Source organism: Camarhynchus parvulus, chromosome 12 (genome assembly GCF_901933205.1).
Source record: "Camarhynchus parvulus chromosome 12, STF_HiC, whole genome shotgun sequence".
NCBI classification, from domain to species: domain Eukaryota; kingdom Metazoa; phylum Chordata; class Aves; order Passeriformes; family Thraupidae; genus Camarhynchus; species Camarhynchus parvulus.
In genome coordinates, this window is record NC_044582.1 from 3,988,720 (window position 1) to 4,015,382 (window position 26,663).

The 26,663-nt window shown below is 43.4% G+C and overlaps 1 protein-coding gene across 11 annotated transcripts in view; it reads right to left on the bottom strand.

Annotated features, from left to right (window-relative positions):
• Window positions 1–11,685, bottom strand: part of DOCK3 (dedicator of cytokinesis 3) — a 185,327-nt gene extending 173,642 nt beyond the window's left edge. For all 11 annotated transcript variants that reach the window (XM_030957084.1, XM_030957080.1, XM_030957079.1 and 8 more), the window contains exon 1: window positions 11,496–11,685. In XM_030957084.1, the coding sequence (XP_030812944.1) occupies window positions 11,496–11,532 (37 nt within the window). In that variant the 5' untranslated portion in view covers window positions 11,533–11,685. The remainder of the gene's footprint in view (window positions 1–11,495) is intronic.
• Between the last annotated feature and the right edge of the window lie 14,978 nt (window positions 11,686–26,663).

The following is a 26,663-nucleotide window of genomic DNA, read 5'->3' on the forward strand; positions in this document are numbered from 1 at the left end:
ACTCTTCCATGACAGAAATGCGGGTGCACTTGTTTGGCTCCTGCGCACCAATACTCCCAGGAATTGTATTAAACAAGTGAGACAACAATTTTTATTCTTCCATTCCATGGTATTTGTGTTTTGAGAATTTTCTAAACTACCTTTGCTTAATAACGTATTTTCCAAGAAGAGCAGATGTGGATTTTTTGCATTTAGGGATGGCAGAGGGAACAGTCTCCAGGCTAGGGCAGGATGACTGGGCAGGAAAACCAGCACTGACACAAATTATCCCACAGAGGACAAGAGAGAGGCGAGATTTAGCTTTACCTTTCTGTGAGGCAACTGTGTTGCACAACCACGCCTACGGGCAGCACTGAATTAATACTTCCCAAACCTCCCCATACCTTCCAGTCTTAGCCTCCCTCAGAACCACAAACCTTTTCCCTGCAAAAAGAAGTTCTTGAACACAGAAAATTGTGGGTTTAATAATTTAAAATAACAAGATGTCGTTTATGATGAAAAATCCTTTCACATTTTTATAACAAAATTAAAGGCCAATATGATTAATTTTTTTCCTTTGTGGAACTGCTTGATTAAACCTGGCAGCCTCATAGATTGCACAGTTAGAGTCTGATAATATTTGACAAGGGAGCAGAACCATGAGGAAATGAAAAGAAAAACATTTCCATTTTATTCTACAAATACCTACAATAATGTTTTCAGCCTCACAATACACCTTCCAAGTATTTAAATTATTAATTGTGGGTGAGGGTTTCAATTATTTGCCAGAAATGAATCTGAGACTTGCAGATTTATTTGCAAGTCCAGGCCTCATTCAGTAAGTACATCCACAAAGAATACAGGGAACAGACCCTGGGTCCAGCACTTCTAAAACATTCCTGTGTTTAAGCAAGATGACAACATGAATAATTTAAATATGGAAGAGAGGATATATCCAATTACACCTCAAAAACCCAAATAAAACATGAAGTTTTTGCAGAAGGGGCATTTCTTGCAGAGTGCACTGGTACACATGGCACAGAACAGGGCTCTAATCCGATTGGAATTGCCAGGCACTAATGTAATACACACACACAAAAAAGATTATCAAAAGCTGATTAAAAGCCATCCAAACATTACAATCGAAGAGTACAGATTAAACAAAAGACATGATTTAGAAGAGGGCTAAAATTTTTTGACCTTATTAATGGTCTTTATGAACTTTTATGCCAAATCTCGATGAAGAAGAATATACCTCAGAACTGAAAGCCAGGCATCACACTTTGGGTTCTGTGTATTGCCCAAATTACAGTACAATTAAGTGAAGGTATTTCAGGCTGCTCGGGGAGCAGTGGCAGTTGCTAGGCAGCATCTGCTCCTGTCAGAGATGCTTCTTTCTTTGTGCAGTACAGAACCTCAGCCAGGAATACTGCCACCAATGGATTATTCCAAGGCAGCTTACTGCCATCACATGGCATCTGCAAAGTGCTCACCCGCTGCCTAGCAACACCGCCTCTTTCTACTGAGTCATACCAGCACCAGGACAATATTCCTGCAAAAAAAGAAACAGATGCCTGAGAAGAAAGGTGATCATTCAGTAGCAGAGCAAAGGATTGCAAGCATCCTTCCCCTGCCCTCCAAGATAAAAATAGAGATTGGGCTCAAAAATCATGAGCTGTTTAAAATAGTTTTGCACATCCTGGTGGCAGGAGGTGGGAGAGAAGGAACGGACCAAAACCCACAGTGTTGTCCACTGCTTTAGCTGTGCTAAGGAACTGGTCTTGAGCTCCCAGCTTTGCAAGGATCTATCCTGGCACTTCATCCTCTTCCTGTCACTCTCTTCCATCAGTTCATTCACCCATACATCATTCCCTCTATGCAGGAAGCGAATGCAGCAGGCTTTTTCTCCCTTTTAAAGAGAGCAAAGGCTGTTTCAGTTTCTGAAACCTCCTCCCTCTTTCCAAACCCAGCTGGCAAAGAGAACTGGGCAGGCTCTGCCCAGAGAGGTGAGGAGCTGCTCTGCACTGCTGCGTTCCACAGGCTGCAAACGTGAGCCTGTTGAACACTTCACTGTTCAACACCAGGAAACAAGGTAAGAAACCAATCAAGTTTCGACTCCCCTGGAGGGTGGAGATTGCACCACCTCCTCCAGGCACCCTGCTCCAGGGCTTTCCCACATGCACTGTGGGAATCACTGTCCCTGACTGGAATTCACCCCCACAGCTCCTCCTTTCACCCTGCAGCTTTGAGAAGTGCCTGCACCTCCCTAGACAGCAGCTATCCATGAGCCAACCCTATCCTATGCTCCACTTCCCAGGTGGTACCAGCCTGGATCTCACAGACCGTCCTCTCTCCCGATGTTCCCACCTCCTCACCTCACCCCTCGTACTGCGAGGTGCAGCCCCAGAGCAACTAAAAGAGGAAGAGAGCATTTCCATCTCCATGCTGGTGCCCAGGAACACAGCCAGGGACGTGGTTGCCTACAGGAGAACACCACCAGCTCATGTTCACACATGCAAAGCCTCAGGGATCACCCACAGCACCTTCCAGCCTGTCCCATTCTGCACAGGCTACAGCATGAGACTTGCAGATCTCCCATCTATCTGTTAAATAAGTTCTTAACACGTTAAAGCTACCTGGGCATTTATGGTCAGTTTGCACATTTTCAACAAGCAGCAGGAAAGGAAGGATAGGGCAGATTTATAAAAGTATATTTACCAGCATACAGCTCCTGCATTTTAGCTGAAAACTCTATAAATAGTCAGCCTGTACTGGCTGCTACACAAGAACTCTGCTGAAGACATCTATGAAACCTGTCAATCCACCCAGAAGAACTTTGACTTTTTTGGGTTTGCAACTAAAATACAAAAAAAGAAAAAAAGCATTTGACTGACAAAATTGAAAATGCTTTCTTTTCATGATTTTTAACTCTTCCAATCTTTACTGGAGCAAACATACATTATCTAATGCTATCAACATAATCTGAGATGTTGGGGAAATCCTCCTTTTCTCTTTTTGTGTCCTCCATACAAGATTATTATTATTATTACTATTACTATTATTATTATTATATTCTTTTTATTTAATAAACTATTTTTCCCCTATTAAAAGCAGAATATGGTCTTCTGCCAGAAATACAGTCATTCCAGAAGTGGGGGAGAAAAGGCCAAAATGAAACCAACCAAACAAACCCAACAAGATCAATAGTTGCAGTTTGGGGCCTTGCTGTGATGAAGAAAGAGAGAGAAGCCTATTTTCTACCTTCTCTGCCCCAGAGTGTGCCCCAGAGTCCAAACTGGTCTTGTTTCTGCAAGACCAGTGCTTGAAACACAATCTTCCTTGGCATAAACCCCTTGGACCACCAAACACTTATCTGTTAAAAAGACAAAGAGGAAAAACAAGTGGTCCCTCCCCTCAGATCAGTGCACTGGGAAGGGCTGAGCTGAAGCAGCAGGCAGGAGGATGATGATGGATGGATGGACGGATGGATGGATGGATGGATGGACGGACGCAGATCACCATGCACTGCCAGGGGAGCTTCCCCAGCAGGCAGGTTCCCAGAGGATGCTCTGCACACCCAGCAGGGCCAGGACCTTTCCAGGTCCCAGGACAGCTCCTCCCACTCTAACAAGTCCCTGCTGGAGGAATGGCCTCACAGCAGCCCCTTTAAACAGAGGCACAAGCATGGAGAGGATTCCCCTCCTCTGTCATCACACCAAGCCCACAGGCAGTGTCCAGCTCCATTCTGTACAGCAACAGCAGATGTCAGGGCAAGACTATTTCACCAAAATATTGAACCAGCTCTAGCAGGTCCAGCAGAACTACACTTTGGTTGTATCTTTGGTTGATCAAAATTCAGGTCACCAGTCATTCAGATCATGAGCATTTAGAGAGAGAAACCAAACACAAAGATGCACCCAAGTTCAAACCAGAGTTTTCAGTAACCCTTTTTTCCAGTAATTCATATATTTTTGGATTACTTGTCCGACTCTGGCTGAAACTTTCTCACCTGAGCCTACACTCTCTGTCCATGTAACACAGCCACACACACACAAAGCAGTGCCTAGGTGAAGTGGGCAGCTTTCTGCAGGCACTGCCACAGGCATTTCTCTGCACAAAGGAAGAGATGGGTGAAAGAGAAACATCTCCTCCTATCCCCCCCACATCCAGACTCAGTTACTGCAAACAGCCATTGCTCCCTACAGGGAGTATCCAGCACTGCCTGAGATATTCTCCTATGAAAGGCCCTCTGCTCCCTTCACCACTAGTTTGGGCAGCCCACCCAGCACCCACCCCAGCAAGGCAAAGGACCACATGCACTGACACCCTAACAGTCATATATTGCTTGCAACTGCCTTCTATTTAACAGTTCTGGGTTTCTCTGACATGAATTCAAGGGCTCCTTTATCAGGTTCAGAAGACTAAAAGTGCAAGTACCCATAAACACCTTGTTCATAAACATTTTGAGAGGGAAGGGCCCTGCTGCTCAGAAACACAGCCACCAGAGGTTTCCAGAACAGTGAGGCACCTGCCAAAGCACTCTGTGCTACACTCTGGCACCTTGGGTAGCCCAGGGACTTACATTCAACAGAAAGAAAATAAAATAATTCACCACTCCATCAACTACCTACTGCCAACACTAAAAGCATTTAGTGCCCAAGCTGAAATAAAAATAAAGGTTTGTCTAGATGTTTCAGAGAACACCAGCTTACCTCTGAAAGCACAAAGGCCTGCTTTTAATCACCAAGAGTTAGCTGGCACCACTTGTCATAAGCTTTTCTTAAGGCTTAATATCCAGAAAGAATCAAGAAAAGAAAAAGTAGTTAAAAGCTGAAGAGGGACAGAGGGAACTCTTATCCTTGGAATAAGTAATCACCTCACAACTGCACTGGAAAGCACTCAGGCTGCTCAAAGCCTCAGTTCCCTGCCTTCCAAATATATTCCCTAAGTTTGGACTAAGGACTTATTGTTCGAACAAACAATAAAACATGTCTAAGAGGAAGGAACTGCGGCCAAAAAAACTTTAGAGATGCTTTCAGGATCTAAGAAAACCTCACAAAGTTCATTTTGACATGGAAAAACTTGAACAAGAGGTTTGATTTTAACATCGGGCGCTTGAGTGAGATATTTTGTATCTGCCCTGAGGCTCAGTAAGCAGACAGATTTTGAAACAGAACAAAGTGAGAAATGTTGTGAGATTAAGGTTGATTCATAACTTCAAAGCAATCAGTGGAAGGACCACTGTCAATCACAATTGGTTTTGGACCAAGATCCCATAGTATGCTTGCTTTGGCCCCTTCCTAAGTGTATAGCACAGCTGAGAGAAGAACACAACATACTTAGTAACAACACAATTTAAACAAAAATTTCTCTGGAGAAGGAAGGAAAAGTTGCATCAGTTTCTTCAAGAGCTAAATAATTTTCCACAGACTTCCCATTCTTTGGTGTTTTCACACCCACATCTGAAAAGTGCTCCTGTTTCTCAAGAGAACAAATCTATGGAATACATATGGCCACCAATAACACCAGTTGTTGGTCCCATCAGGCAGTTCCAGCTCTTCTGTACGAGAACCATTTCCAAATAACTATTTAATGTGTTAATCATAAAAGCCTGTCTATCCACATGTCACTGTGCATATGAACACAGAAAACTTCCTCATTCCCAATCATCCCCCTCTTGTGGGTTTTGAAATGCCAGCAAATACATGGTAGAGAATTTTCTAATTACAAGTTCTGGTAATAGTCCTTACACATTTCCCTGATGTCTGCATTGGAGTCTGACTTGTTTTGCAGCAGAACTCCTGCAAAAAAGGCTTTGCAAGGGTAGTGGGACCCGAGTCCAGCTGAGCTATGCCACTGACTGTGCCCTAAGGAATTTGCTTTCAGAGGACTAATAAAAAGTCATCCTTCCTCTATTCCCACATACACCTGCCAACCACAACCTGCAGCATCACCCCATACTCACACACCAACTTTCTATCCCTTAAGTGGTTCAAAAGTGAAATTATTCTACATTTCCTCACTAATTTCACTCTCAACACTTGAACAATGCATTTAAACCCAAAGCACACAAGAAATACCTGATAGAACCTGATTAACCTTTTTTTCAGCAAGTCAGAAGCTTTTAATCTGCACTACTATGCACAGAAATTCCAATTTCAAGTTCTTCCCCACCCAATCCTATTTCCATTAAACATGGAGGAAAAGTTGTCCAAGATTGCCAACTCACATCATCAAATGTCTCTTGTTACTGGATGCATTGTTAGGTGAGGGCAGAAAGCCTGAACACCAAAATGTTTCCACCCTTAGAAAATCATTCTAAAATCAAAATCCCTTCTGTGCTGGGGATAAGCTTGGGGAGGAAGTGCTTTTGCCCCTACCCTACTGGCCAGTGGCTGAAGTCCTGCAGGTCTTAACTGAATACCTAATCCAGCACAATAACAAAGAAATGGAGAAAATTGCTCTAAAACCAATCAAATCATCCAAATTTAAACCCCATATTGCACTGCTATCACCTCTTACTCCAGGATCACCCCCACAGTCTCCCATACAAACCATGCAATGAACTGTTAAACATAACACATCTCTTGTCTTTGTGAGCAATTTGCTTCTCAACTTCATTTTTCCTGTATTTAGAAAGTTTTGGCTAATTTCTACTGCAAATGCATTTATGGACAACTGGTATTTAGATAATCTCAAGGTAGTGATATCTTACAGGTTAATTTTCATCCAGTTCTGCAAATCAGCTCTTCATGAGAGCTGGTCTAACCACAATGTCTTTGGCTTAGTCTTTTCTAGGACAAACAAGCCAAACTACATTAACCTCTTGCCACAAAAGAGGACATTGAATCTCCAAGTCCTATCAGCACCCACAGAATTCCAGATTTACCCTGCTCTGGAGCTGAAGTTGGCCACCACATTTAATGACATTTCAGCAACCTCCCCTGTCTATATGATCGTATCCCATCAGGTGCATCTCGGGAGCTGCTCTTTTCCAGAGACATTTCAAGGTGCGATTCATCTCCCATCCAGTTAAATAACACATATACATTTCCTTTATGGTCCCTGACTGACAAATTCCTTTGCTCGTTCTTAAGGCCTACAGGTTAAGAAAAAAGGCCCTTAGGAGCAAAGTACTGAATGGAAATTACTCCAGTCCCTGGATCATCCCATTTTCCTGAGCAAGTCCCCAGGTACCCGCAGCACTTCCCAAAGCAGTGGCGCACAGAAGGTTTCCAAGTGCATCCCTGCACGTAGCTCTGGTTCCAAGACAGATGCCTGAAGAATATCCTTAGTCACCTCCCTCCTGCTGCCAGACAATTACATCCCCTGGCACAGGGACACAGGAGAGAAAATGAAATATAACCTATGTCCCTAACACAGCACCTGATGCAAGGATTGATATTGCTTCCCATCCAAACAATGGACATTTTCCTAATTTGGGAGAGGGACTTTTCTCTACCTCTCTGGAACTTTTCATTTTGAAGACTGTAACAAACCACTCCAGTGAACAAGTGAAACCACAGTGCCACTCACAGCCCCCTTCAGCAGCTGCCTCTTGTGTGAACAGCTAAGGCAGGGTCTTGTGCCAAAAGGCCTGAGGAAGGAAGGAAGACTTCTCTAAGTTCTGCAGCCCTGTTTTTCCGAGCATAAATATGAACTGGAAGTGTGCAAGCCAAGGTCTAGTGACAAGGGGAAAAAAAAATCAAGATACTGATCAAAAAGCTGCAGTACAAAACCATAACTAGGACATTGTGATGTTCCATTCCTTCTTAGTAAGAACAAGGGAAAGTTCAGTTGTATTTATTTGTACTTATGATTTTTAATTGTTACCAAGTAAGCAGTGAAAATAAAGATTTAAAAAGCATTTTTAAATAAAATAACAGATTTTAACCCTAATTCTCTGAATAAACTAAGAACAGATTCTGTTGATGCAGGCAGGTTCTCCTCCTCCTCCATGACTTAATACATACATATTTAATATGGTCAGCCATACAAAGTGGCTTGTTGATACAGCATCAATCAATTCAAAAAACAAACAAACAAACAAAAAACTTTCCCGAGAGCCATCTAAATGTGCTCCTTGCACAAAAATAAAAGAGCAAAAACTGGCAGCCTAATGAAATAATCAGCTCTTACAGTAGCCAAATGCTGTTTACTAGCGTTCTATTTAACTTTTTCTTTTAATACATTAATAGTTAATACTTGTTTTTTAAGACTAAACTAACTAATCAGATCACTTTAATAAATATTTTCTTAGAGAGAGACTGCTTTAAAAATACTAAAACACTAGAGGGCTAGAGAGCCTTGTCTTCAATAATCAGCTCAGAATTCTTATTAATTGTGTTCATCACTGGCCATCTTAAGCACCTGTGGAAGAACTGTCTGCTTTGCTTGAGCAAGTCTCAAGTTTCAAAAGTAGAGTTAGGATTAGAGGCACTGAATATAAGTATTTCTAAATAGAGGGGAATTACTCACAACAGCCACCAGGTAGTTGCTATAGCAGCTGAGAAATAAAATCAAGGAAGATCTTCAAGGTTGTTAGGAGAGTGTTTAATTTATTTAGAAATATCCTGAGCAATCTTTTAATATCTTTGCTGCAGATGCATGCAGTGATTCTTACGAGGACTGGGCAATACAATGGTGCTCTACAACTGCAAGTGTGGAAAACCTATTTTAATTGCAGGTAGGCACCGAGAGCTCCAGAACTGGCCAAAAGGCACCAAAGTTCCCATCAGGAAGTGTAACATTTTCTCCTGCAGCCAAGAGCCTGTGGCTGCACTGGAATATCTGCTGAGGGCTCCAGCAAGCACAGGGGAAATGCCTTTGAGGCCCCCTGCAAGGCAGTGCAGAACACAAAGCCCTTCCACAGCCAGGTGCTGAGAGGGGAACGTGGAGTCTCTCTGAAGAATCAGTTTCTGTGAATTATCACCTCTGACAGACACCCAGGTAAGGCAGCAGAGCACAACCTACTTTCAACAAAGACAACAGCATCAGGATGAACCACTATAAATGGTACTTTCCCTTGCCTTGGTACACAAGGACAGCTATGTCTAGGGCCTGGATGCCCAGATGTGCCTTTCTGTTCCACCAGAAACCTCTTTGTGGCACTCCAGTTACAGAAATAACTGATCCCACTCAGCTTATATCAACAGGGACAGAAAGTTTATTGCCTTAACCCAAAGGCAAACCTTAAAACTTTGCATGGTTTAGCAGGAGCACAGAAAAAACACACAGTGGGTTTTTGGACAGAGACTGCTCTAACCAAACCCAAACTACTAAAGCCCAAAGGCATAAGCTCAGAACAGTGACTCATGCCAAGAAGATTATTTTTGCACATATTACTTGTAGAATCAGGATAATTTACCCTGCTATATCCTCCCCCCCCCTTTTTTTTGCCAGTGCACCTCCCAGCAGCAAACCCTCAGGTCCACACTTTCTGCAGACTATTTGCTTCAAAATGCACAAAAATTACCCTTCCAGCCAGCAATGACAGATCTACTTTTGAAAAACTGACATGCCACTCCTCACTTGTAGTAACTAAATCCCAGGTATAAGCAGCATTTTTCACCTATTTTCCTTCTCTGGAGGATTATCAACAAATTTCAATTACAGGAAAAGTAATTAAAGCTAGTCAAGAATAAAAAAAGCTTGCCTAGAGATCACCAAAACTTGCACAACTCAGCTGTTACCTCAGCCCTACCTACAGGTGTGCTGACTGCAAAAGAAAAATCCCCATCCTTAGAGGAATATTCTCCAGCCCAGGGAACATCATTGAAATCACACTTGTTTTCATTCACTGCTCTCCCTTCCACACACCTCTTCCAGACTTGTTTACAACCTGACTGGAGATTTCCCAGCTTTTCTTTTCAAATATCTGCATCAAAAAAATTAGTTCACCTGTTTTTTGGATCAAGGTAAAACAAGGATTCTCTTATTTGAGCACATGGGCCAAACACAAAAACAAACACTGAATATCAAACCCTGCCACACAGCAAAGAAAAACAACTACAGAAACAGAAGGAAAACAACAAGATTTGGAAGACATAATTATTTTCTGAAGCATCCATTACAATTATAGCAGTCAGTTTCACCCCAGGGTAACAGAGGTGGCCTTCGCCCAGCAGATGAGGTATGAAAAAAAGTCCAGCATCAACTACATTAAAAAACCCCAGCAAAACAACAACTTGGTATTCCTGAATGCATCCAGCTGGGATGTATCAAGGCTTGTTAACTTCATATACTCCCAGTGACCAACAGACACAGCAACCGGATTGGCAGCAACGACTCCCAGGTGTTATTTTCTGCCACTTGTTTTTATTACCCTACACTTACAGGTTCTCATCTGATGCTGCATTTTAATTTATTTTTTTTAAACAAAAGTGATTTGCTTTGTCTCTCTTAAGAAGACAAGTGTGATGTACTAAGCAAAATATTTGCTGTACAAGATTAGAAATTAATAAGAAGTATTTTTTATTATTAAATTAACAGAAAGCATTTTAACAAAGAGGCATTTTAAGGCTTCTAATTGCTCACAAGTTAATTGCAAAAATCCCACTTTAACAGTTCCGGTTAACAGATCATGTAGCAAATTTGTTGATACTATTTTAAATATTTTGTAGAAATCAATCATCACTACACACTGTGGAACTTAAAAATCAATATGCACAACGGATAACTATAAATTTAATGGGGCGTTTAAGTAACTAATCAGGGTAGCAGTAGTAGCTTTTATTATTATAATACAAATCAACAGTTTAAGAAAATTAAATCGAAATGAGCAAAACCGAAGTGAAAGAAATTCTGTATCTTCCACTTCATTAGATGCAACATTTCTGGGATTTACACGCTAAAATAACAAACCAAAGCCGCCAACGGTGATGCCTCAGATTAGAGCAACCACGCTGCCAGACGGCTGTAAAATCTGATTTCCCAAAACAACGAAAAAGCAGCGCAGTCCGCAGGCACCGAGGCCCCGCTCCCGGCCCGCCGCAGCCCCCGGCCCGGCCGCCCCCTCGTCCCCGCGGCCGGGCAGGTGCAGCACCGACGCCCCCTAAAGACACCGCGGCATCGCCGGCCCCTTCCCAACTCCATCCACACATCGCCTCGCTCCGCAGATGGAAACGCAGGGAAAAGGGAACCGCGCGCTTAAGTAGATTAAGGGCTCAGCAACTCGTTTTCTGATTATTTGTGCGATCCCGACCCCAGCGCGGGCCCCCGAACTCCGCTCGTCTCTGGCGTCGCCGCGGCGGCGCTCGGGGAAATAACGCGAACCGAAGCACACGCAGAGCGCATCCAGCGGTGCGGGCAGGGCAAGGGAGGCAGCGCCGGGCAGCCCCCATAGCCCCGCGGGCAGCGCTGCCCCCAACCCGGCTCCACCTGAGGGGCAGCGCCACGACCACCGCCGGCCCCGGGGGAGGGGAACAGCCGCCCCCCCACACGCACAGAACAGCCCCGGGGTCCAGCGGGGAGAGGAGGGGGCGAGCGGGGCGGGGGAGGGATGCGGCAGCACCTACCCACGCCGTATTTCTCCTCCTCGGTGGGACTCCACATGCTGCCGGATGGCTCGGCCGCGGCCGCCGGTCCCCGGGCAGAGAGCGGCGGGCGGGCGGGCGCTGCTCATCGAGCGGGGGCGGCTTCTCCTCCCCCCGCGCTCAGCGGGGGCGCCGCGCTGGCAGCACCCGCCCCACGCTCCGGCCGGGGCTGCCCTCAGGGGTCGCTTCGCCGCCGCCGGGGGGCGGGGGGAGGTCGCCCCCGCCCGCCCGGGCGGTACCGGCCGCCGCGCCGCTCCCTCTGCGGCCGCTCGCCGCCGGCCCGGCGCCTCTCCTCGCACGGCCCCCGCGGGTCTGCGGCCCTGCCGACGCGGCGGCCTCGCGGAGCTCGGCGGCTCTGGGCCCCCTCCTCTTCGTTCTGGTTCTCCTCCTCCTCCTCCCGAGCCGCCGCTCCCGCCGCCGCCGCCGCCGCCTGAAGGACTAGGGGCTGCCGCGCCCCCCTCACGCTCCCGGCGGACCTGCCGCGCACGCGCGGCTCGCGCCGCCCCCCCCCGGTGCGGCCGCACGAGGCGCGCGCGGGCGCGAGGCGCGGGGAGGCGCGTGCCCTCTGAGGGCGGGCAGGGAGCGGCCGGTCCCGGGACACCATCCCGAACCCAGCCCATCGCCATCCCCATGGCCGGCTCCAGCCCATCCCCAGCCCATCCCCGCCGCACCTGCCGGCCCCAGCGGCTTCCCCGAGGCCGGCCCGCAGTGCAGCACCGAGCCCGGCCGTGTTGGTCAGCAGCGGGGCCGGCCCGACCCCCGCCCGGCGGCCCAGGCTGCCCGCGCCACGGCCCCGAGCCCCGGCAGCGCTCAGCTCCCCCGGCGGCGCTAACCACAGGCACCAGCAGCGTTTAGATGAAAATTTGGCTGATACTGTGCTCCGTTTTCTTGTCGGTCTTATTAATCTCCAGCGCTTCTAAAGAGCTGGCGAAATTCGCGTGGGTTCCACAATGAACATGTACCCAAAACGGGAAACGGTCTTTAGATTTCATCTCTAAGTTCAGCTTCCATTTCCTTCCATAAAAACTGAATTTGAATTCTTCACAGCAAAGGAAAAGCTGAAATAAATTATACAAAAGTTTTCCTGCAACTGAAATTTTACTCCCTGCAGTATTCTGACGGACCAGTGCCCTTGGCCCGGTCAGAGCCTCTGCAAAACCACTTCTTATACAGCCTTTTCAGAAACCTTTGTAAACAACTTGCTTGATGGGAAGTTTTAGGATTGCACTAAACTTTTTAACAATAAAACTTCAGATGTACCCAACACTTTTAATAGAATATCTGTTCTCTGATTATATAATAAAACAGAATGAAAATCATCAACTTGCACTACAGAACTTGGGTTGCTGTGGAAACCTTCATTATTTATTTTTTTAACACGTGCAACTACTGTTTCCCCACCGAGCAGGGCCAGGTTTCTGTTTGGGTTTTGGTTTGGTTTTGGGATGTCGGGTTTTGTTTTCCTGTGTGGAGAGCAAACAGCAAGTGGCCAAGAACTGAGTGTGCTTGTACATTATTCATTTTAAAAAAACAACTTATTCTATCCTACCTTAATTCATATTCACATTTAGGCATTTGTATTTACAATAGCTCTGTTCCTTCCCTTCCTGAGGCACTCCCACAGCATGCAGAAATAGCTTTTTGAAGGGACAAAGCATGACAAAGTCACTGAGTTGCATCTGTTGGAGATAGGCTGCTCCAGGGTTTGAGAAAGTGTTTTTGGTTTTTTAACTCTGTATATGTCAATAATAAATACCTTTCCTTCTCTTCTGAGTACTTTAGGAACAGAAAACCTCTGCAGTGACAGGAATTGGTTAATTCTTCCAGGCTCCTTATTCCACAGTCTCAGTCCTTCAAGGATTCTTCTTGCTGCCAAGCTGACCAGTACTTAAACTGATATTTTTCTTGCTTAAGAAAAAATACAGCTTTTTTTTTTCCCAACTACAACCATTTCTGAGTTGACTTTTCCCTTAAAGTAAACCTGGAATGAAGGTGAACTTGGGAAGGCAAGTGAGATCCTTTTAGGGTTAGATAAACTCTGAGAAGGACACCAAAGCAGCTGGACAGGATAGGACCTGCAAGGACCTAACAGCATACAGAAAGCACTTTCTTTAAAGGCCATACGTGTGATCATGGACATACAAATGACAGCAATGGCAGGGACACATACTGATCTCAGATTACCTGTATTTGAAACAGAACACATGTTATTGCATGTTTATTCCTAGATCTTTTCTGCACTGCTGCTGGTGGAGGGAGGGTCAGTAGATGGCCATATGACCCACATGACTTCAGGAAGAAAAAAGTCAATGTACTTACCTGCGGAGTCAGTGGAATGCAAGTTTGCTTAAGTTAAAGTTACCAAGTATATTTACACCTGTTCCTCTGATCTCTGCATCCACCCCTTTAATGAGGCTCCTATCACCTCCACAGAAATACTGATTGCTTTAGTAAACACTCTTAGCTTCAGTGTAGCAAGGAACAAACAGCTCATCCTCCCACGAAGGCAGAGCCACAAATCTCCCAGGCACCAAGCTGGAATTCAGGATTACCCACGTGCACAGGGAGAGACCAAAGCAAACAGCCACTGCTGCAGAACAACTGTTTCTGCTGTCTCTTCTCTCTCTTAACAGAGCTCACTCCTGCCAGCTTCAATATTCATACTGCTGTGGAAAGCATAGGAAAAGCAGAGAAGTACTGTAGCAAGCAGAAACAAGAAATTCTCGGGGTTATATGCCCCAGGGTTTTCTTTCTTTTTCCTTCTTTTTTCGTGGAGCTGTTTTTGTTTTCCCTTATAAAGTTTGCACATTGAAAACACTACACAAAATTGGAATCCAAAGCCTACTTCTAGTAAGGTTTTGTTAAGAAGTTTTTAAAATTTGTATCAGCAATCAAAATAAAATTTAAAATCTGATCTAAATGTCAGAGCTCCTACAAGAAGAGATTCTGTTGGTGGGCATTGTGGATCCCAAAATTAATGGTTTTCAGAGAAAAGAAGCCTCTCCTTGCAGAAGTCTTTGAGGTGCTGTTCTGTCTCTAAAGTCTTGTGTTGCACTGTACTGAAATAAAGGCAAATACAAGCTTCAAGAATTTATTTAAATGAACAAGTCAAGTCAGCAGAAAAGCACTAATCTCTGAAAAACACTGTGTAAAGTTACTTAATGTCCACTGTGCTCATGAGTTGTCCTGTCAGAGGTACTGTGAGTTGCTTATGGTTCTGCTACTGCAAACACAGTTGTCCTTATCCAAACAGAGCAACCAGCGACGTTTAACACAGTGTTAATTAAAATACATTCGAGAGTTCATCCTATATTGTCCTGTCTTGCCATAATATAGATGTGATCTGAAAGACAGCTGGCTTGGGATTGGAGAGATTTGACACAGTTTCTTTCTCTTAAATAGATCAAGGGAACTGCACAATCCTTTCAAATGCTCTTCAAGGGACAATGGAAGGCCAGAGTGCAGAAAGCAGAGAGATTCTTACACCTTCCTCCAAGCAGCTTTCTCTCAGTTATCCCAGCCTTAAGGTACCACAGAACATATCACCCTCCTGCCCTTTTTTTCAGGGAAGTGCAGCCCCACACTTTACCCTTTCTCCCCATTCTCAGGCCTATAGTTGCTGGTAACTTCCATTATTACTTCAAGCCTCTGTTTCAGTAAGATGGCCCAGGGCCCTTGCAATCAGAAAAAACCAATCAGAGATGAATCTCAACTCCCTGTGATAGACCAGAAAATTTATTTGATTACATCCCATCCCTTTCTACATTTGAGGGTCTGACTTTTTATTTTTGTTTCTTTAAAGTTAATATTCTTCCCCTGTTAAGACAAATTAAGCCATTTCCTCATTAAATTATGAATTCCTCACCTTGCAGGGAGAAACAAAGAGATGCAAAGCAAATCTACTCTATCATCATCTGTGATGACCTCACAGGTCCTTTTGAAGCACCAAGTGTTTCTATTCTATGCCTCAAAAGGGATTCTGGTGTCCCAAGAACTGAGCTATTCTTCCTTTGGTGAAGTCATCTTCTAAAACTTTTAAGCAGGTCTCAGGTTTTGGTGCACAAACCCAAATTCTATTTTTGTCCTATTGCACAGGGCCATCTCATGGATTTCTTCCTTATGAGGGATCAAACCAGCAACTTAGGAATCTAATGCAGCAAATGACAGATTTTCTCTCCAAGGCATCACAGTGTTTGTGCCCCACAATTTCACACACCTTTAATTGGGATGATTTCTGATTAGTTCTCAGGACTCGGGAGGATATTAAAGTCCATTATCTTAAGACTCTTTCCAAATTTTTAATTCAGGAGTTCCTTATAAACAAATCTGCTCCCAGCCCTCAGCATTTCTCAGAGTGGCAGAAGGGAAGCAGAACTCCACCCAGCAGCAGCATTCCCAGCATGCTGCTGTCACTCCATCATTTATTCCCTACGGAGTGCCTGAATCAGCAGCTCATGACCAACAGCAACCAGCACACATTTCACTTCACCATGTAAGGTACAGCAAGCAGAACTTTCCAGTAAACCTGGGAACATCTCAATTATAATAGTTTTGGTCTTCCATTCCAGAATTTTTCTTTCATGCAAAATGGAAGTCAAGCATAAAATACAGTACTTCCCCTATTTTGGTGTTGTCTTCCTCAGAGCAAAGGGAATCTAAAGTTATGGGGGGCAAAAAAAGAGGTGTTTTCATATCCTTCCAGAACATTAGACATGTGGGGTTGAGCCTCACCAAATAAAACTCCCCATAAAAATGTCTGTTACAACCAATTTACACAACAGTTACAAATATAATATTAAAAGTTACTTTCACTCTATTTGTAACATTGCTTGAAAACAAATTATAAAACCAGAAAAATACAGGACTTGTAGAAGAACAAATATAGATCAATGTGGTTGTGCCAGCACCTAAGTTTGTATGTTGCTTGCATAGAAGTATCTGGATTAAATCAGGAGAGTAATACTGATTTTTTTTCAGCACAAAAGTAGAGAATGGACTGACTAATACCTTAATACCAATATGTCAAGTACGACTACCAAAAATGTACAGTGCAGGTAGTAATTATTTAGTCAGACCTTTATATAAAAAATATCACAGATCATGCTGAACAAATGTTTTCCTTGTACTAAAGAAACAGAGTATTTTGGCCTTCAAATATTAAATAAAAAATAATAATTTAAAACCTCTTGTACCATGAATAATTGAGAAATTCGAGGAAAATACTATTGCACCTTCATTCTCACTTATCCTTAATGCTCACACTACAGCAAATTACCTATTAAAAGGGTGAGAAATCATAGGATGTTAATTAGCGCTGTTTTGACAAATTTATACCTTTTCCTATTAATTTCTTTTAATGTTCAGGATACAAGAAACCCTATCACAAGTAATAATTAACTCCTGTCTTATTTTGTGAAATGATAGTTCAGAAGCATTTGTGAACTCTCCTTGTGAGTACATTTTTTCTGGTTTTTTTTTTCATTTCATTTCTGACCTTATGCATTTCTTATAATTTATGTATTTATTGCCGTGGAAGAGATTTCTTTCATGCTAAGAAATTTATACTATTGAAAGACAACATCAGAGAAGCGGTTCCATCACTCATGGAAATGAGCCTGTTGCTGTTCCAGAGGCTGATTAAGTGATTTGAGCTATCACACAATCAGCCCTCAGCCAAATCCCTAGCAGGGAGGGCAGGGTTTGGCTGGGGATTTCTGAGTGCTCTCTCTGATGTTCTGGCTTTGTTTCAGGGGCAGCAGAACCTTGGTTTGTGCCCAACATCCAACACACCACAGGGAACGAGGGCTGAGCATCCCGGGGTGCTGCGCTGCCGTTTGCGGGCGCTGTGCGTGTGAAGGGACAGAGGTGTCCAGGCTGGCCGGGCTGAGGGCAGGGCAGCAACCCCGCGTCCTTCCCGTGCTGTCCCTTCCTTCCCGCGCTGTCCCCTCCCTCAGCGCCGCTCTGTCCCGCGCCAGCCCCGCCGCCCCAGGGCCGCTTTAACCCCTCGCTGGTGCCCTGAGGAGCTCAGGCCGGCCCCTCCGCTCCCGCCTCCCCGCCCGCTGTCCCTGGTGCTGGAGCCGCAGCCGGCCGGGCCCCGCTGGAGCTCGGAGCCTTCCCCAGCAGCGGAGATCTTCGGCCGAGCTCCCCGAGCGCTCCCAGCAGAGCGGGAGGCGCCTCCTGTTCCGCAGCTCGGCACCTTCCGGGGAGCGCCAGCCCCGGCAGCCCCGGGCGCTGGGAGCAGCCTCGGCTCCGGCCCCGGGCACTGGGAGCAGCCCCGGCTCCGGCCCCGGGCACTGGGAGCAGCCTCGGCTCCGGCCCCGGGCACTGGGAGCAGCCCCGGGCACTGGGAGCAGTCCCGGCTCCGGCCCCGGGCACTGGGAGCAGCCTCGGCCGGCCCCGGGCATTGGGAGCAGCCTCGGCTCCGGCCGGTCCCTCTGCAGGGAGTAGCTCGTGATCTGGAAATAAAATCAGCACTAACATAAGCGATCGGTAAAACTGGAATTTAGAACTGCTGAGATGGATAACTTGAAGTCATGCTGGGCCTATCTGGGTTCATCCCAATTTCCCTTGTGGGAATGCTGGGGCGCACAGTGTAGCTGTGGGCACAGCTCTGCAGCTCAGCTAATGATTACATAAATACACAGTCCCAGCAAGGTGCTCAATACCCCAGGAACACTCTTTAACATTTCCTACTATTTTACTGTCCATCCTAATCACATATTTATATTTGAAAAATAAACATTGTATGTGTTTATCTGTAAAATTATTTTGATTCCTTTTAGCTAGATAAATCCATCACTGTATATATGTACAGTCAAAACAAACAGTACATTTTTATAGTAAAATAAGTAAGTGCATTTTTATAGTACATAAATATTACAAATCTTAAAACATTTAATTTTGTTAAGATGGGGACAATTGAACTGTCATTAGTTTGACAGAGAGGCAAATCAGGTTTCCAACTCCTAGTTTCATGTGCCCAGAGTGACAAGTAGCTGACAGTTAAGTGTTCATATAAGCTTCATATTCCAAAATTAATTTGAAATATATCCTTGTGAAAGGCATTACTGCATTCCAATGCTGAAGGGATAGATTCTATATGTGTTCCCAGCATGCCAAACCACTTCAGTCTCCTATAAAGCAGACTTGAAATTTTGTGTCATGCATGCCTCAATACAGCAACATCCAAAGACACCCACATGTGTCACTTAGGTTAGCTGGGGGGGAAATCTGACAGGAATTTATTTTAAGAGCTTTGACCTACGTAATGAAACCAAATCTTCTTGAGCAGAATAAAAGAAAGCAGAATATTTTGTTACCTGACACAGCAGAACAATGAGTCAATTGTAGCAATTCTGCAGACTGGCATGTCCCTGAGTAAAAAGGATGAAGTTACTGTAAATCCGTCCAAATACTCACACCCAGCTCTGGGAGTGAATCAGCACAAAGTGACCAGCAGCTGATTCATCTAAATGACAAAAGCCCAAACACCTCAGCTGTCCCCACACAGAAGAAATCAATAATCACACAAATTCACTCTCCTGCCATAAAGTACTACAGCACAACTGGCCAAGAGCTCTTAAATACACCCAAGTGGTGTCTTCTGCTGAGGAGCAGAGGAGTGATACCCACACATCTCCATGGTGTTGAATATTCCCTGTTCCTTATCACTTCCTGACACCTCAGCAATACAAGGAGTACAGTTGTGAGAGTTGCTCCCTGTGCAAAAAGCGCAGGGGTTCAGGAGCCCCAGGCCAGTGAGCAGCCCCAGGTACAGCCCAGCAGTGATGATGCTGTCTGGCTGCTGCAGACACACAAACGGCACCTTCCTGAAAACCAGCAAGGAATGTCCTGGTGCCTTGAAGTGACTGAGTCAGGTGATTGAATCAGTCAGCAGGAGCACAAGCCTAAATTAGACAGGTGCTATCCACATGGGGAAAAATTGCCATCTAAGATTGCTTTGTGTAAAGGTGAGGATGTGTCTTGATCTCCTGTAAAGCTGTGCAATCAAATTGTAATTCTTTATGTTCTGTTAGCATACTAAACAAACAGCAACACAAATCAACATAGGTGCCAGGAGCAGGAATGCAGAGCTGTCCCCAAAAGCCCTCCCAGAACCATTCCCTCTGAGGGCAGGTAACTGAGAGAGGGAAGTACATTCACTTTATAAAACACTCAGTGACTGGCACAGGATGTCACGCACATGGAAAAACCCAAGGAAAGCAGTTTAAAAAGATCCCTCAGAGACCAGCTATGACCCAGGTACTGTTTCAGCCACAAAAATGGAAGTTTGCAGACATTTTAAAATCCATTAATTCCTTCAAAGTGAAGGGAAGGCCTGGAGAAGAGTCTGCAAAAGCTATTTTTTACAGACACACTTTTACCTACAGTGTGACACAGATTAAAGAATGGATTCAGTAAGAAATATATTTCTTATATATGATTCATTAATTATCCACCATCAGCTGGAAGACCACCAGGGTTTGGACTGACTATGACCTCTGCAACTGTCCTACAGACAGTGAACAACCTTACATATTTATTTAGTAGTATTAAACCCAGCAACCAATATACAAATAACATGCCTTGCAAGCAAAGTGCAAATATAGACTGCAAACAGATCTCTCAACTAATTGAACCTGCTCAGATTATGAAGATAAAATTCAGACAATTTTTAATAATTCATTTTTTCTCCCTACTGGCAACAGAGAAGGGTCTCCAAGAGTTTACACTCAGCGCACACTGCTACCAATGTGCTACTGTTTAGAAGAGCACAGATTCTGATGCAGCTTTTACCTTTTCCTATTCATATGAAATCTTTTGGCCTCGGGTGTACCTCTCATTCCCCACTGCAGTTCAAAATACTGGGTTGTTCTCAGGGTGCTTGGCCATGTGAGCTTGGGCTGCAGCAGGACAGCTGCTCCCTGTCCCCTCCAGACTCAGCACAGGGTGAGGATTTCAAGCTGCTGCCTGTAAGAGCTGAGGGCAGGATTTCCAGGATCCAGGTAATCTTCCATTAATACTAATTCCACTGCAACCTGCTAAAATCTGTTCTTCACCCACTGAAAGAAATTCCCTGTTCCTTGTGAGTTTGTTTGGAACTCAATTAATTGTTGCAGTTTGCAAACTGCTCACCACAAATAATGAAAAAATATAGTACCTTTTATTAGATCAGCTCAGGTATTTTTGAGGGGAAAAAATGGACACATTTTTGGGTGCAAAAGCCACTGAAGAAATAATGTTATTAAAATCACTACCAATGCACATAAACAGGCAAAGACTGCAATTTATTACACAAATATAACATTTTATAGTTGGAATTATGCAATGCAGCTTTTCCCTGAGGTGTATAAAAAATATAACTGATAAAAAGAAAAATAAATAATATATAGCAAGATCATGTAAAGGAAATATTTTACTGTTGTGTGTGAGATTGCTGTCTGAATAGCTAATAATTAACCTGCATGTCTAATGCATCATTTAAAAGAACCTTAGATGAAAACATCTAAGGAAAATGATAATGAAAGGTGATAAAAATAAATTGCTGAAATAAAGTTCAGAAATACAGATTTACTTGTGTTATGAAGCAAAGAGAACAAAAGTGTGAGCAGCATGGACAGAACAGAATTTGTCTGAGCTGAAATAATTTTGGAGAATGATGAGTAAACAAATGAGTTTGCTCAAAATTTTCAAGAGCATTCTAATATTGGATTTAATGAGAAAGCTTTTCAATTTTATTACTTCTAGAAATTGTGTCAGGATAGGAATTAACTCTCCATACAGCAAGGGGAAAAGAAATGTTCCTGCTGCTGGGAGCATTCACACTCTCATTAGTGTGAGAGCTGCCACATTTCTTTCCAAAACTTTTAGCCAGTTCTCATGAAGTGACACCAATGTGGAACCATTGGGATCTTGATTTGCAACAAGAAGAGTTGACCAAACAACCTTGGAGCAAATGCAGGTAAGATGATTCAATTTAAATTAAACAGAATGCTGAACAAACATTGGGCTCAGTCTTGACTTTAGAAGAATCTTTGAGTAACTATGGTAACTGTTTACTGAAAATAATTGGACTGAAAAACTTTTGAAATTGAACATGAAGGTTTAGAACATATTTAATTTGTAAATAGATTACTATTTCTAAAATGTGAGTACCAAACAAAGAGATTTCAGTAAAACTGGGCTCCAAAGGAACAACCACTCCAAAGGAGGTTAATGGTGCAAATGAAGATACTAAAAGGGCATTTAAAAGGTATGAGCTGGAGAGAGAAAGGTACAACTTACAACTGTAAAATGTGAAGGGAGAAATTTAGAACTTCCAGAAATCAATCTGAACTATATCAAGGAAAGAACAATAAAATAAGAAGATTTTTCAGACCTAATATTTTTAAAATGCAAAAAATGGGAGAACATTACAAGGAAAATAAGACAGAGCTTAAAAGTAATTTAGAAAATAAAATCCCTTCCTTTTACAGTTTTCTGTAGGGTGTGTGGCAAGTTCATGTGCAGCATAGTAAATTAACACAATTTGGTGTCCACATGAAAAGATTCATGGGGAGGAGGCAATGGTTGAAGGGTTCAACACAACTGGGAACAGCCACTCTATGACTCCAAATGTTAAAATATCTGATACCTTAGTGCCTTGTTCTGAAATCAGAAACTTGTTATATATTTCACCTTGACATTCCAGTCTTAAAATGAGACAGATTCAATACTTGCATTTCAAAGGAGGAACAAGTGATCCAAGCAACAACCCCGTTGTTGAACAATGATCAGAAGACACAGCTGCTGGTAGATCATTACCAGTCCAGTGTCCAATAAAAAGATCTTGTCTTGCAGAAAAAACTCTGCTTTCTATTCAATTGCTACTGTAATAAAAGAAATATTTTATTCAGAGCATTTCCCCTTTTTTTTTTACTAAATACATTTATCACCATTTTCTTTTGGAGAGAAGAATAATTACATCTCATGTAACGATGATAAAAGCAGACAAGAAGTAGCATAACCTGCCTTTTTGCTGCTGTAACCAGACAGAGATTAGGCCCAGGAGCCAAAACATGCACCCAGAATGAATGTTAGGGAGCTTGTATGGGAGCTGCCTTGTTCTTCCCAAACACAGAACATGACTGATACATACAATACCCTCTCTTGAACACTTCTGGAGAAGTTTAGCACAATATTAGAAAATAATTCTGAAGCCAATAAACTGTCTTCTGATCATAGCCAAGAGCAGTTGCAAATTTTTCTGAATATTACAAATATTATACTAGAAGAGATCCTATAAAATGAGAGTGAACTGCAAGAAATCTGTACACAGTGAGGTTGCTTACAAAGATAAACAGAAACTAAGAAGTCCCATTTTTCTGTTTTATTCTAAATACATGTTTATGGGAATTGCAGCCACTTGATTCAGAGGGCAATCAAGGCTATGTGATTCACTCGAGCAAGCTATAAAATAGTGATGGATCCTACACAGGGAACTTTGCATTCCAAAGCTGTGAGGCATCTGATAACTCCAGGAAATGATTTCCACCAATTCAGACCTCTGCAATGCACAGATGACTGATTTCTCTAGGATTATTGCTAAAATAATTTAAAAATTATATTTACAATAAATACGAATCATAGGAGGCTTTCCACTAAATTCCATCTAAATGTCTTAGGTAAAGTGCTTTTGGGACAGAAGTATTATAACACTGAAAAACATAATGGTAATTGTGACTGCTAAAATCCCATTGATGTGTGTCCTGGGCATTCCTGATCTAATGCAGATTAACACAACACCCTGGAGATCTCACTACTGGTAACAGCAGCAGCTCAGGCCAGATAACTCAAATAAAGCAACCAAAGCCTGATCAGCTCCATAACTGAGCACCACAAACCTCACACTGCTCCAGGCTCAGGGAGCTCGGATGAATTCAGGGGCTCAGATGGATTCAAGGGCCACACAGAGCTCAGATGGATTCAGATGAAAAGGAAACACTTTCCTCTAAGAGATTTGCATGAACCTAATCCCACCACAAAGTTTTGCATCCCTCTCACGTTGCAGCATACTATGCCAACTTCTGATGTCCACCCTGGCCCATAAAGAAAACAGAAAAGGTTCAGGAAAAAGAGCCAATAGAATATAATCTGAGGAACAAATAACCTTCTAATATAGAGATGTAAAGAGATAATCTCTTTAGCTCTGTCAAAGAGAAGTGTAAGGTCTGATATTACCATGTCTATAAGCACATACACAAGGAGTTTTCTGAGTGCTCTTCAAATCTAGCAAAGGCTCAAGGCTGATGAACTGTTCAGACTGGAATAGCTGCAGTTTGTTAACCATGGGAATAAGCCAGCACAACTTACCAGAAGATGTAAAAGATTGTTTATTGCTTCAGCCTTTCACTCTAGGTTGGCTGTCACTGGGAGAAACATCCATTAGCTCAGCATGAAGGGCAGTCTTGAGGTAATTCTTCAGTGAAAATCTCAGATCCATGTTTTTCAAAGGAGGTTACTATTATCACTTTCTATAGAACAAATTATTAAGTAGTTGATCCTAAATAAAAACTATTTTAATTATTAAAGAAATAATCTGAATATACTAGCACATACAGGCATTATTTTTAATTACATCACTAGAGGCTACGTGTGAAGTTTTCCATCAATAACCATTATGTTATGAAACAGACATTCTGACATTTCTAAAAATTAAAACAATTTTTGTATCTTTTTCCATAAAGAATTCCATTTGTGTTTGAGTCAAAGGAGAGAAGCCTTATCATTTACTGCCTGAAACAGCCTAACAATAGAAAAGATCACCACAAAACATAGCTGCTTTGGCATTTTCACAGCCAGGGAAAAAATAATTTAGCTGTTAGGATCCTGTCACTTTTATTTTTGTGGTTCAAAACTTCCTTCAAGGCTTAATAAACCAAAAGATGCTACAGACATGACAACTCTCACTGGGATATCCCTTGGTCTCAGTGGGCAGAACCATCTACACCTGGTATTAAAGAGAGACCTACAGCTTTAGCTGTTCATTGAGAAATGCAGCTGCTTGAGTCTGCCCAGAGATTTGGACTGGCTCAATAAATCCGAGAAATGATGGCTTGGCAGACAGGGTGTCAGTAAGATGGCCAATACTGACCACTGGAATTCACAGGTATTGGCAGTCTTTAAAATACACTTAAAATCAAGTTCTATCTACTCCATATTACTTATATTTGTTTTGTTATCTGGCTGTCTACAAACTTGATCTTTCCTCTATGTCATCAGTCCCCAGTGTCCTCAAGCTTCTCTTTGCTTAGAGAAAAGGACTTCTAACACTATAATTTCTAACAACTTTTCTAACCACGTACAGCTCTTGAATCATACAAGCCTTGACTCAATTACCAAGTGGCTCTGACTCAGATGTTCAGAATTTTTCCAATAAGATCATGACTTTGTGCACTTTCAATACCAAAGTGACTTTGTGATGCTAAAAGCAGTCACGGTATTTTGCCATCTGCATCCTTGTCCCAGTTGCCAAATGGATAGTGACAAACAGACCAAGGGGGTCTCTGTGGAGCAGCTCCCATGGAAAACCTGGAAATGCTCCACTTCGAGCAGCCAGTTTTGTTTCTTCTCAGTGCTGGCTTTCTGAAACATGCCAGGTATATTTCTACTTGCTGTGCACAACATTTGCATTACGCCTTGCTTTTCTGATGATTCACTGGGTCAGCTCATGCAATTAATGTTCTAAGGAATTTTTTTTCAGATTAGGCTGAACCTGCCACAGTTTTATCATGTCAGCAGTCTCTACCAATTACTTACAGTGCTAAACATTTGCTGTAGCAAAGGCCCTGATTAAAATGCTGAAGGAAAAGGTCTCATCTCAGGGATCCAGAGCACCAAGTTCACTTTTGTGTGAGATTTTCAATACACAGCTCCATGAACTCAGCTGCCTGTGGAAGAGAATTGCTTGTGCTTGTCACTGCCCTGGAGTGAGGAAAGCTCAGATGCAGAGGATTAAATCTGGATGGATGAATCTTGCATTTTCTGACAGTAGTTATATGGAGCAAGGCAGCCAAGGTTTGTAGGGAAGCAGCTTTTTTGGGAAGTACCTGTGGTTCCAATGTACTCCATCCTTCCTTAGGGGTCTTCCCTGCTGAGAATGACTCTAATGATTCCTGGGAGCTGTAACTAGAGAGAGACTTCAGCTTGGGCACACGTTGCAAAATCAGACTGCAAACTGCTCGTGGGCTTCTCCTGTTCACGGCCCTACTCTGGGTCTTCAGATCAGGGACTGACCTGAGCCAAGGCAGAGGAGCAAATTTCTCACTCAGTTCAGCTGCAGCATCTGCCAAGAGCCCAGCAGGACAGAGATGGGGAACAGGGCAGACAGTACTGAGCTGAGCTTTTTGCCTCTAATCTTGCTCCTCCAATGGACTTCCCTAAACTGGGGCAAGCAGGAGCCTCTCAGACCACAGCTCTCCTTTTTGTTCAAGATTCACATCTCCATCAGCTCCGGGCTCCTGCAGGGAGAAGTGAGACAGGAGAACAGCACAGCAAAGCCCTTGGTGCTGAGGACACAGACTCTGCCATGTGTGTCACTTGGGTTAAGCTCTGGTGTGGACCAGGAGCTGACATTCTCCAGCTGCTTAATGGACATCCACAGGTGTTCCTGGAGTCCATATTCCAGTGTTATTTTAACCAGAAGGAATTGAATCTGTGTGCCCTGAGACACCACGCTATGTGAGGCTAGGTGCAGTAAATGGGAAGGACTGAGAAATTTGGTTCAAAACTGCAATGAAGGTAGATGGACTCTGTGGTAAAAACTGCATTTCAAGCTTTATAATGAACATTGTCTCATGGTAGACCCTGAGATTAAAAAAAGAAATCAAATAAAAAGCTGAGAACACTGTTTTGGAATAAAATGTGAAACAGCTCAAACTTTCTTAATTTAGTGTAGAGAACTGGGCTTTGCTTTGAAGGCAACTTGACAGATATTAAACAACTGACACCTTCACACAGAAAGGTACTTTTACCACAGTGAAGGGTGTGCTAGAAAATCCTGCCTGTCTCAAAGAGTGAACACATTCCCCTGTGCTCTGGGCCAAAATCAAGACTCAGTGAAGTAGGATGATGTGCTTCTGTATTCTCCTTAGATTGCAAAGCCACAAGGTA